Source organism: Wolffia australiana, chromosome 14 (assembly GCF_029677425.1).
Source record: "Wolffia australiana isolate 7733 chromosome 14, ASM2967742v1".
Lineage (NCBI taxonomy): Eukaryota > Viridiplantae > Streptophyta > Magnoliopsida > Alismatales > Araceae > Wolffia > Wolffia australiana.
Window position 1 is genome coordinate 5,068,610 of NC_135848.1, and position 12,061 is coordinate 5,080,670.

General features: G+C 43.6%; 2 protein-coding genes and 1 long non-coding RNA gene across 3 annotated transcripts; 1 reads left to right on the forward strand and 2 right to left on the reverse strand.

Annotated features, from left to right (window-relative positions):
• Window positions 1-5,431: 5,431 nt before the first annotated feature.
• On the reverse strand, window positions 5,432-6,547 carry LOC144711903 (amino acid permease 6-like). Its single transcript, XM_078586041.1, has 2 exons — window positions 6,113-6,547; window positions 5,432-5,970 (listed from the first exon to the last, which is right to left on the reverse strand). Exons 1-2 carry the CDS (start codon window positions 6,386-6,388, stop codon window positions 5,545-5,547), a joined length of 702 nt encoding a protein of 233 aa, XP_078442167.1. The 5' UTR covers window positions 6,389-6,547; the 3' UTR covers window positions 5,432-5,544.
• Window positions 6,389-8,823, reverse strand: LOC144712069 (amino acid permease 6-like). Its single transcript, XM_078586249.1, has 7 exons — window positions 8,737-8,823; window positions 7,701-7,851; window positions 7,354-7,587; window positions 7,107-7,200; window positions 6,778-6,992; window positions 6,484-6,626; window positions 6,389-6,424 (listed from the first exon to the last, which is right to left on the reverse strand). Exons 1-7 carry the CDS (start codon window positions 8,821-8,823, stop codon window positions 6,389-6,391), a joined length of 960 nt encoding a protein of 319 aa, XP_078442375.1.
• Window positions 8,824-10,041: 1,218 nt separating this feature from the next.
• On the forward strand, window positions 10,042-11,945 carry LOC144711904 (uncharacterized). Its single transcript, XR_013583683.1, has 3 exons — window positions 10,042-10,403; window positions 11,054-11,195; window positions 11,302-11,945. It is a non-coding gene; the product is annotated as an uncharacterized LOC144711904 (long non-coding RNA).
• The last annotated feature ends 116 nt before the right edge of the window (window positions 11,946-12,061 follow it).

Genomic DNA, 12,061 nt, shown 5'->3' on the forward strand with positions numbered 1-12,061 from the left:
TGGTGGATCTTGAAAAAGGAAAAGTATCTGTAAGTGTTGATTGATTTCGGCGGAATGACTGTTAAGCCTCTTTTCCTAGTTATATGATGTGATTTGGTCGTGCTCCTCCTGCGGAAAGAAGACGTAACCTCAAAATGGCGGACGATGGTCGTACCATTAAACAACATTAAGCTTGACCATTTTTTGCTAGGGCCTTCCACGATGAACAGGCCGTCCTTGCAGATGTTCAAAACTAAACTTTATCCGTATGCCCCCAAGTTTGTCCGTACGCCCCCAAGCAAAACACTTAGAGATAGACACAGCCAAAAACGCTTTTGTTTGGTTCTATAGGTCTGGATCCAGGATGAACTTAATAATCCTTGCAGCAGAAGAATTATTACAGAATGAGAATTGTAGTAATGAAACACGAAAGGAAGAACATGTGCACGGATTGCATCCGTGACTTCTTGTATTCTTGAGGCGAGAGGAGTTCAGTTGCCCATGTGTGCACCTACTAGACGTATCCACGAGATCTTCAGCACATCTAATCTACTCCTTCACCTTGCCGAGTTCTGTTCAACCTCCGTCGCCATAATAATGCCGTCCCGATCGCATCGAGAATGGAGAGAAGCTATGAGGAGAACGGAGAATAAGGATAATGCGGTAGAACCACTCTGGCCTGGGCGAATTTACTTGGGAGTCTTTCTCTATTGATACTAAGTAGGTTTCTTTCGTAAAAACTCACAAAATATAATTACTTCCTGTATGGGGGCATTTTATTGCTATTTACTTCCTGAATGTGAAGATCGAGTATTTGGATCTCAGTCTATAAAAAACAGAACTAGAATAAGCCTGTAAAAATGAATCCAAAAAGCTGTACTGACAAATTCCTTTAGTATATGTACATTCTTCAGCTTATCGTGAGCAAGAGATCGGTAGTTGTGCATTGATCAAGTCTGGGTAAAGCTTGAACACCTCCTGTTGACTTTGACCATAATTGATCTCCCTCTATTTTATCAACTGTTTTCCGGATGAATTCACGTTTTTAAGTAAAAACTATATTGTGGATCATTATTCAAAAAATCATGGAAACTACTCCAGGATTAGTAGGTGCCAGAAAATGGGCTCCCCTTATTTATGCTCCTTAGGGAACTATTTCTGAATGTCCATTAAAATGTTAGTATATCCATTAGAATTTATAGATTTTATGTGTGTGATCCACTAGACCCAATAATTGTTAAATTGCATTACTGGAATGGCCCGATAATATTATTTCATCACCCTAATTAAGTAATAATTTAAGGATCATGTTTTTCCCATTATTTCATCCAACCCCAACATATATTTCTAGTTGCTACCGATGTCTGACCATTTGAGACACTACATATTGAAGACGTTTTTTATTATTATCTTTCTCTAAGACTTCCATATATACAATACTTCGCATGGATCAAGAAACATTTTATTCTTTCAAATATTTTGCATTGCTTGAAAGCATACACAAGAGGAGAGTTTTTTTCGACATATATATGATGATCATGAAATGTAGTCTAAAAATATAATGTGTTCTTATTGTACTGGTTTGGTATATTATAGTAACCTGTAATTATTATTCATCTCCATCTTAAGATTTTCTCATATCTCTTATATTTGTAGTTCAATGAGTAAAGATAAATGTGTTAAATCCAGATTGACCATGGAACATTTCACTGATCTATAAAGTACCACAATGATAAAAGAGGCATCCCCATAGGGGTGGCCTTCTAAGTTTTCACATTCTTTAAATGTCTCAGAATAATCATTTATTACATAAATATATTTGTTTAGTAGAATTCAAATAAAACTCAAAACAGGAATACATACACAAATGAGAAATATTTTTTTACAAGTAAAATGATTTTACTCTTCCGTTCTATTTAATTGCCTAATATATCCATAAATAATAATTCAATATTAGGAGAAACATTGTAAGGTATCAGTTCAATTACATTCCCATGATCCATTGATTTTGAAAATCTACATGTATATCAACGAAAATATCATTTTTGGAATACATAAAAAGGCTTGTAAATATGAGAAATAGAACTGTTTTCTACTTACAAACCAGTCCGTCCATGCTTGTGGACCACTGACACCATCTCGAAGTGTCTCCATCGCCAAACAACTGCTGACACTTCAAGCTCCGACGAATCACAATTTCTTGCTCATTTCTGCTTTATTCAATTCATAAATATTATCATAAAGTATCCAGACTTCTAAAAGATTTTGATTTAGTATTATTGATTGTTTTCACTTAACGCTATCGTGTCGGCATCACTGATAATAATCAGAATTTAAGAGATAAATGCGTGTTGCAAAAACGGATCCTATTTTACCTAAATAAAGATGGAAGAGATCAATTCCTTACAATGCAGAAACCTCAACATCAATTTAAAAAATTAGCAGTATAATTTAAGTTGGCCTGACCATTTAGCATGTAAAATTAAGATCAAATATAAGTTGGAGTTTACCCTATTATTAAAATTTACTTGTCATTATGTTATCGTATACAATTCATTTTTTGATGTTTCATAACCATCACCCCTGACTTTCTTTCTTATTTTCGAATCCTGGCATCCTTGGTTTACACCTTCTTCCTGCTTGTATTCAGCTTTCCATCTCAAATCGACCTCATCATATAGGATTAGTCAACCACTACAATCCAAATTTTATCCGTAGGTTTCCTCATCAGCTGATGGCCAATGAAAACCGATTGAAGAATGCCATATCAGTAAAACATCTAAAACAGAACACCTTAGATTTGGGGCGCATGGGACTGACGCTTCTGTTTGGGTTAGTCATGTTCTACAAAAAATGAAGAACGTGGCAAAATAAGTGAGAATTGTGGATTCTTGATCGTTCATATCCTTTCTTTGAATCAGTCTCCTATGAAGTAGTTAAGATCCTTGTTTTTCTCTTTTACGTCTGACTCACTTCACACTTAAATGCCTATTTGTATGATCTACGTGAAATACATAAAAGCATGGTTGCTCATCTTCCGCTTTTGCTCTGCATCTGTTTCTTTCTCTTGTTTCGTGTCTGCCCTTTTTTGTTGCAGACAAGAAAAAACTCCGTCAAGCGGTATTAGAGCTTCTGATCCAGTAGAACTTGAGAAGGTGCCTGATGGGGCATGAGATCCTGTTCCATCAGGGACGACGCCGAAGTCCACGTCGTCGCCATCGACATCCGCCGGTTCGAGCCCGCGCCATGAGGGCACGCCAAGGCGAGGGTAAAGATATCTAGTTAGTTTTGATTTTATCGGGTCATTATCCTCGCAAAGGCCCTTTTCGTTTTGTCTTTTCCCCTTTGAACCCTCTTCCTTTTTTTGTTTTGTTTTTAAAACTTCTGTCGGACAATGTCTTCAACTACGTCCGACATCATCTTAGTATCAGAGCATCATCTCGATACCCTTCCGGACGACGACACCATTGACATCCGGCATCAAACTGGTATCTAAGCATCCGTCACGATACTCGTCCGGCATCGATGTGTACAATTACTTTTGGGGGCGCGAATAGAAGCAGGGACTTTGGCGCAAAATGTCAAGAAATTGATTTAGCAATGCCACGTGGCAAGATCTCGACTGTCGGCAGAGAATCCGACGGCTTAAATACGGCTGGCAGGGGTGTCTCTTGAGGGCGGCAAGTGCACCGCCCATGCTGCGCATCCAGAAACGCACGCTCGGTTGAGACGATGTGGCGCCACCGCATTTGTTGTCACAACTAAAAACACACAGATAAGTGCAAACCGATAAATATTTTGTTTATTTTCTCTTCCTTCCAGCAAAACATTCTGCCCTTCCCTTAACGTCCGTTGTCCGAGACCTCAGCACAAGACGTTTTTTTTGTTCGAGAATAGAACAAAGTTCTGTCCCGGTGTTTGTCCGGTGTTTGTCCGGTGTTTTGCTAATTCAATTTCTTGACACAATAAACCGGTCCTGCTAAATCAGTTTCGAACTGGACAATTCGTTCGTCCTGGGATGAAAAAACCGTCCCGTCGGCGTCCTTGAACTCTAATACCCATCCCCAAGTGTTTACGATCGCCATTTCCAAGTATTTACGCATTTACGTGAAAATCAGTTCACCCCCTTTTTTCTATTGCACACTTATTTTTTTGGCCAAAAAAATCACAACAAACCAGTGCTTTAATTTAAAAAGCCATTGAACGGACCCAAACAATAATTCCCCACAATGACAGTGCATCCAACTGTGTCAGCCGGCGGCCGGGATTGCATAGAAGTACATTGCATTTAATAAACGAAAAAGTAATTAAATAAATGCAAATATATAAATTTACACATATGTAACTATTATGTTTATAAAATAAATTTAAAAAGAAGGCAAGTGTTTTAAATGATGGCTATAATTAACTTTTTCAATTTAGTTAAAAAAACTATCGCGAAATATGTCAATATATCTCAAAAGGAAAGAAAAATATATTCCACGATAGATACGATAGAGGCTTCCACGTCCCGTTGGCTCTCAACCATGAATAACCTAACAATTGCAACTAGACTTTGATTCGCCAGGGGGAAGCTCGATCATCCACGCGTATTGATATGATCGCTACACGTATGATAACTATGATACACCGGGATATATATCTTCCCACTTGAGCACTTCTCACTATAGTCATTAATATCCTCTGGATTCGTGATTACAGGAATTTATCATGCCCGGTATATTTCCGATATAATTATTAGGAAGATAAATTTGTAGGGTGGTGTTTCTTTTGGGAGCCGAGAAACGTCAGGCATGGACCCAGTCTAAAAATGACTATTGTATCAAATATATTAATACTTGATTTGAGAGAATAAGCGCAGGTAATAAACAGTTTAGTTTTGAACGTGTCCAAGGTGTCCAAGAACGTGCAATAAACAGTTTAGCCATGAAGAGCCCTGGCCGAAAATGGTGAACCTTAATGTTCTCCATAGGTACCGCCATCGTCGGCGATGATGTGGTTGCGTCTTCTTCTCCCTGACGGGACGAGCACACCAAAAGAAATTGGAAAAGAAGCTTGACAATCATTCCGCCAAAAGCAACCAGCAGTGTCATCTATGTTTCCTTTTGCGAGACCTACGAGTAGTTTGAACCTGCGGCTGCGACGGACTGCAGACCAAAAAAATCTTTTTAAAATGTTGGAAAGTTAAGCTGGCTGGGCGGTGTATCTAACTTTTGGCTAAAACCTATCTAGTGTCGTAGATGTTTGGCTTTTTTTTTCTTTTAAATTAGGTCGTAGAAGTTTGTGAATTCCGCAAGGGCTCTTGCCTGGAAGCGCTAGTTAGCCTATCCCGTACAAGGAAAAGAAGAACTAACAAAGTGTTTTCTAGAATGGAACCTTTCAGAAAACTTCTTTTTTATCTAAGACAGAGAGAGAGACGTAATAACACCAAAGCACAAGCGCGACGGAAGATTGTTCCAAAGGCTGTTGGTCGTCGCTTTCCTGGTGGAAGGACGGCGTCGGTATAAGGAGTACGCCAAAACTGGGGAAATTTACTTGTCTGTGTGGGATCTCGGGCTTACTGGTTCAATTCACGGTCTGGAAGGGTCTGTACTTGCGGACGTCGGTGGCGAGCCCCTTGAAGGAGCCGAGCGCGGCCACGACGGACACGAAGAAGCAGAGCAAGCTGAGAAGCTTGAGGGTGAGCCACGTGGGCGAACCGCGAGGGATCTTGGCCTGGGCAATGCGCATCTCGACGGGGAGGTAGACGGTGAGGGGCCAGAAGGCGACGGCGCCGATGAGCCCCAGAAAGTCGTTGAAGAAGGGGAAGATCATGGCCACCACGGCGGTCACCACCACGAAGCCCGAGCGCCACACCAGCCGGAGAAGGTTAAGGGACAGCCCCGTGGCAGGCCACGGTTTCACTGCGTACTCCTTGCATACGAAGCTGCTTTCCGGCCATCTCCTCTGGCACTTGGTCTCCACGAACTGAAAGATGGGCTGGCCGAACACCTGGGCGTAAATACGCACAATAAAATTATTAGGTGTAAATACGAACCGAAAGGTACAGTATCATTTTTACTCCCCAGTCCCCATCCCTGTCGAGTGTCGACGGATTAGAAAAAACAGGAGGGACCCATGTGTGGAATTGAACCTGATAGGCGCCAATGAGATGCGCGGCGACGAAGACGTTGCCCACGTTGACCAGCCAGAAGGGCTCGTAGAAGCCGAAGCCCGTGAGGAAGTTGCCCGGCGCGGCGTTGCCGAACGCGGCGTAGCCCATGCAGCCGCAGAGAAGGTATATGAGCGTCGTCGTCGAGACGCCCACGAAGGTGGCTTTCTTCATCACCTTGTTCTCCGGCGGGGTGGACTTCAGTGTGTCCTGCTCCAACAAAGTCCAATTAGTCGTTGGATCTACATAGATGTACATTCATAGGTACATAGATATATCGACAGGTAAGTAGGTCTATAGAGAGATAGATAGAGATTGATAATGACTGATAGAGATACGTAGAGGGAATATACCTGGATTTCTATGAGAAGGGTAGAGAAGGAGTAGGCGAAGGCGATGTTGCCCAGCGACTGAAACGTCCTCCACATCTTCTCAGCCCCCGTAACGTTGGTTCCTATGGTCACGCCCGACAACGACGTCCGCACATCGGGTTTCTCTGTAATGTAAGACCCCGGATAGGGCAGAATGAGAGGCAGTCAGAAGATGAAGAAGAGCAAAAAAACTATTGCGACGACGGAGGGGCTGAAAATATTGTATAATAATCTGCGCATGTGTTATAAAAAAGTCATAGTTGGTTGGTTCTTCACCTGCCACTCTTGCGATGGAAAGCCCCAGGGCGATGGCGGAGTAAGAGAAGGACATGACGGCGGCGAGATAAGAGAGCCACCATAGGTTGTGGAAATTGGGTATCTGGGAGAAGACTATCTGGATTGACGCGAAGATGACCATGTACTTGTAGTTGGAAACGTCGCACGTCGCCTCGTGTCCTTGACTGTGGAAGCAGTTGGACCGCGGAATTGCTCTGAGGTAAGATCATAGTCGCAGTTAGTTAACTAGCCGACAAGTAGGCACGAAGAAAGCCGTTCCGATGGGACGACAAAAATCTCGTGCATAAAGGGAAGGTTCTGGTTCTTACGCCATGCTTATGGAAGCCGTGATCGTGTAGCCAATGGTGACCCCGATGAGATAGCAGTACTGAGCAACTCCGCAAAGCGCGACCTTGTACCCACCTTGAAGAGACGGCAGGCAAGAGACACGGTCATATCACAGCCAATATGTATCCGTATAGGAAATGAAGGAGACTTTATAACAGAGGCAATAGTTTTACGGAATCGGATGAGTTTTGGAGACAGAGAGACACAGGAAGGGAGAGAACTAAGTACCGAGGTTAGCCCTGACGGCCTCCGTGTAGGTGTAGTTCCTCTTTCCCGTGACGGGGTCGGGGTGTCTGTAGCAGTCGGCCAGGAGAGTGGACGTGTACCACGTAATGGCGGAGAAGATGAGGAGCGCGATTGGCCCGGCCACCCAGCCAAGTTGGGCGTTGGCCCAAGCCAGGGACAGGACGCCGGAGCCAATAACGGCCGTTATGATGTGGGCGCTGGCGGTAGCCAACGTTCCTGAGGAAGCAGCAAAGGTCATTCGTTAGTGGGGCTGATCGATCCCCCCGCCCGCGAATCATGTGTGCGTGCGTTATAAGAAGATGAATTATGAAGTGAGAAAAGATGCTTGCCGTGTCGCTTCTCTTGCCCATCATCGTCGACGTTGTTGCCGACGTTGCCCTTCTCGGCCATGTCCATTGCGAAGGCGTTTTTGTGGTCTGCCTCTGCGTCCATGTCGGCCGCGTACACGATGAAGCAGTAAATGAGGAGGGTAAATGATGTCTAAGAACCAGAAAATATCAAGAGAACGAAGAAGAAGAAGTAGAAGAAGAAGAAGTAGTAGTAGTAGAAGAAGAAGTTGATGATGATGATGATGATGGGTATTGCTCTTCTTGAGGGTGATGAAGAGTTGGAGGCCCAGGACGATCAATTTATAGGTGGGATCGGGCGTTCTTATTGCAGGAAATCAACTTGCGTCTAATCAACTCGCGCCGCCGGTTTCATGGTATCGAGAGGCAGGTCGGCACTTTTTAGGCTTCCCCTCCGCGCTCTTATCCTCTAAGAACAAGTTTAACGGTCATAAGAAAGGCCCATCTCTGATTTTTCTCTCGCTGTTATCCTGTTTCCACCCATCTTCTCCCATCTCTTTCTCACTAACGTTTCCAACTTGTTTTTTCAATGACAGCGAACTACTGGAAATTAGGATATTCCAGAACTAACGAAGAAAGAGAGATCGGCTGACAAGAGAAAGTAGTGGGCCGCTAGAGAAAAAAAAATAGAGACAGAGAAATGGGGCACAAGAAGATACAGGTATGTACACATGGGTGTAGAGAAGAGAGGGATGGGGCTAGAACGCCGCAGTTTGGCAAAACTATAAGGAGAGCAGTTTGGCCTCAACTGCCAAACACGACACTGGGAAATAAAAGGGGAATAACTTTTTATTTTAGGCTTGGTTTCCCCCTCTGATGGTGGTTGAAAGTGGAAATCTGTATCCCACAAACAGGGCTAAGGTAGAATGATTGCTACTGGGACAGAGAACACTGTTCCATGGGTGAGAGTAACCTATGTGGCGCGGTCAACAATACACAAAGGGAACTCGAAGCCACGATGACACCAAGAAAGAGAGAGACGTAAAACAGGACATCAAGGAAATGAGTTCATCGGGACCTCAAAGGGCCAGAGATGCGTCACCTCTTGGTTAAGATATTCTATGGCCAACCGGAAGGCACTGAAGTAACCCGTTGACACTGCCATCCCAATGAGCACCAGTATTTTTGACGCGCAAGCCACAAATAATTCCAAAAGGCAATTCAGGGCATTCAGCGGCTGCCGGGAACGCCGATTAATTCAATCAACCGTTTCTTGTAGTTAAGCGTCTCGACCGGGCTGTCTTCATGGCGCAGGGTGGAAATTCTTTAATCGGTTTCGAGTCGCCGCAGTTGGACTCCCCGTTACTTTTGGCCGGCTGGTTTGGGAGCCGGCAGATTAATGGGGTTATCCGCCGATGTCATCCCTTGCACCCCAAAACAGCCAGAGAGACCAGTGAAATGAAGGGCGTCCCACTGAGGACGACTTATTGGTTTAAAATGTGACAGGGTTTAATGGAAGACGACCGAGTAATCTTCGTTGATGAATGACAGAAGATTGGCGACTAGCACAAGTCGACATAGAAAATGTTTGAGTGGTAAGGCCATATCCCACATGGTTGCCGAGTTGGTATTATAATAGAATTCAAAAAGAGAGATCATCACAAATCTGCACCAAGAATAATAGAATTTACTATCCACGACGAAACGTCAGACGCATGGCCCAAGAACCTAAGCGATTCTGTGCGCTGCGTTCTTCGGACATGGAATTCTGCGGTGCGTTCTCGTTGATCATCAGCTGATGAGGAAACCTACGGGTCGATTTTGGACTGGCTAGGATTGTTATTGTCGAATACTACTGCCCGATGAGGTGGATTTGAGATAGAAAGCTGAATGGGAACTGGAACACGGTCTAAACCGAGGATCCCACGATAGGAATATGATGAAGCGAGCTCGGATAATGCTGATGACGCATCGCAAAATCATTTGGGCAGACGATAACATTGAGAATTAATTTTAAATAAAGAAGGCTAATCTTATTTACAATGATAATTTCTTGGACTGATGTTGATGGCTTCGGCATGATAAAGAAGCGATCTTTTCCATGCTTGCTTAGCCAAACGATAATCCCTGGCGCAATTCACGTTTATCTATTCAACTCTGCTTCTTATCAGTGATCCCAGGCCCCTCGAGATGGCGTCAGCGGTCTACAGGCATGCGCATGTTTCTCATTTTCACAAGTCTTGTTTGTAGTCTGAGAGGAATATTTTGCTGGAGAGGCATGAAGATTTGATTATTGACTGTTGGAATTTGTCAGCCCCCCCATTACGAGAATGTGGAGAAGGGGGGGGCTTTGACTAGTCAAACCTCAATAATGGAGGGGAAGTTGAAAAGGCTTAACCCTCCCCTCTTGTCTCTTTGTGGGAATATGAAGAGGCTTGCTTGGGGAATATGAAAAGGCTCATGGCTTTTCATATTCCAGACCTTTCACATTCCCTGGACCTGTACTTGGCCCTCTATATATAGAGGGCAAACCTGTTCTCAAAGGCAATGCATATGAGTTTTCTATTCATTCTTCTTGTCTCTTCCTCTCTTCTCCTCTCTCTCCCCCTTGGTTTGTCTCCATCACTCCTTGGTGGTCACTCCCTTGGCTTGGGAGTTGAAGGAGTTGCTCTGCAGCGCCACACGAGAAGCTAGTGCCCTGCACCGAGAGCCTTGGACGTTGACGTCACGCCGGTGACGTAAGAGGTTCTTGTTTTCTGTCTCTATACACCGACACATTTATCTTGTCTTGGGTTGTTGTTCTCTTCAACGAGTTTCAACATTGACGATGAAGGGAATGTAATTAAACTAAGACCTGATGATGTTTCTCACTGACATTCAATTGTTATTTTTGGAAATGGAACGTAATGACAAGCAGCGGAGACTAAAATCATTTTACTCATATATGACTATTTCCCATTTGTGTACGGATCCCTGTAATCACTTTTATTTGTAAAATTAAAGAACAAATCTGAATGTGGAATAAATGATTATTCTGAGAAGTTGAAGAAGGCGAAAACTGAGAAGTCCATCATGTAGGTTGGTCACTGTAATGGTTGGGGAAAAGTGTTGACTACGGGTAGTTTTAACCCAACCATGTTTACCGATTAGCGTAATAATTCAATTGCTACACACCATCATGAGAAATTCATTTTACCTGTACCTTCCAGTTCAGGAAAATATTCCTTGCCCAATCCTAATGTAATATACTTTTGTATACTGATTAAAATACAATTTCTATCCCGAAAAACATTTCTCCATTTGTATTTTTAAAATAACTGTGATATGAGGACTGGTATGTTTCTTGATCCATGCTACCTATTTTATCAATGATGTCGTTGTTGAATTCCGTTCAGCGTTGTGCACGAGCGTGAAGAGAGAAGATAGAGAAGAGAGCAAGCTGGGATTGAACACACACACACACACACAGATATGCTGGATGTCGTCAAGGACATGGTCCAGTTGGCAGCGAGTATGATGGCTCCATACCAAGAATAGGTAGTGGTATCGAATGTCGACGGTGTCGTCGTCCGACAGAATAAACCCTAACGGGTCAATATGATTATGATGCAATGAATGAGCACCCTATGTTTGGTATGTGTAGGGTCCAATTGAGGGAGGCGCCGAGCTCCAATCTAGGACGGGGTTGCCCAGTGAGGGCGACGGTGGCCTTTCGAACCTCGTCAAAGCAACATAGGCATCTACGGCTGACAGAATCAATCCGTAGGGCTCGCACATAACAGACGTACTCGTACGTACTGGTAAGAAACTCAAATATGTCATAGTTTTCTTTCAAATACCTCCATCACCTACCTTGCCCCAGCGCGGTTGAGTCAACATGAAACTATACTGCAAGAGATAATTAAACGAGCAATGGGAGAGGATGTCGTACCTCGGCGTGGGCGTGGCTCGTCATGCAGGGAGTTAACAACGGTCGCGGCGGTCAGAGGGGGTGTGGCTCGTCGTGCGGGATTGAACACACACACTGAGAGAGAGAGAGAGAGATAGAAAGAGAGAGAGAGAGAGACAGAGAGAGAGAAAGAGACAGAGAGAGATAGAGATAGAGAGAGAGAGACAGAGAGAGAGTGACAGAGACAGAGAGAGAAAGATGGAGAGGGAGAGAGTTGGCTCTAAAAGACAGAAGAGAGAGAGATGGCTCAAGAAGACAAAAGAGAGAGAGTAGATAGAATCGTTGTTATTCCAGAAAAAAAAATGGTACATGTTGGTTTCAAATTATAATCCCTAGATAATAAGCATATATACGTTATAGTTGTTATAGCGATCTGAGCCATTAAAACATTTTATAACGGAACTATCAAATCACATCCTAATGACGGCGTTCCGCAACCCATACGCCTCAAGCA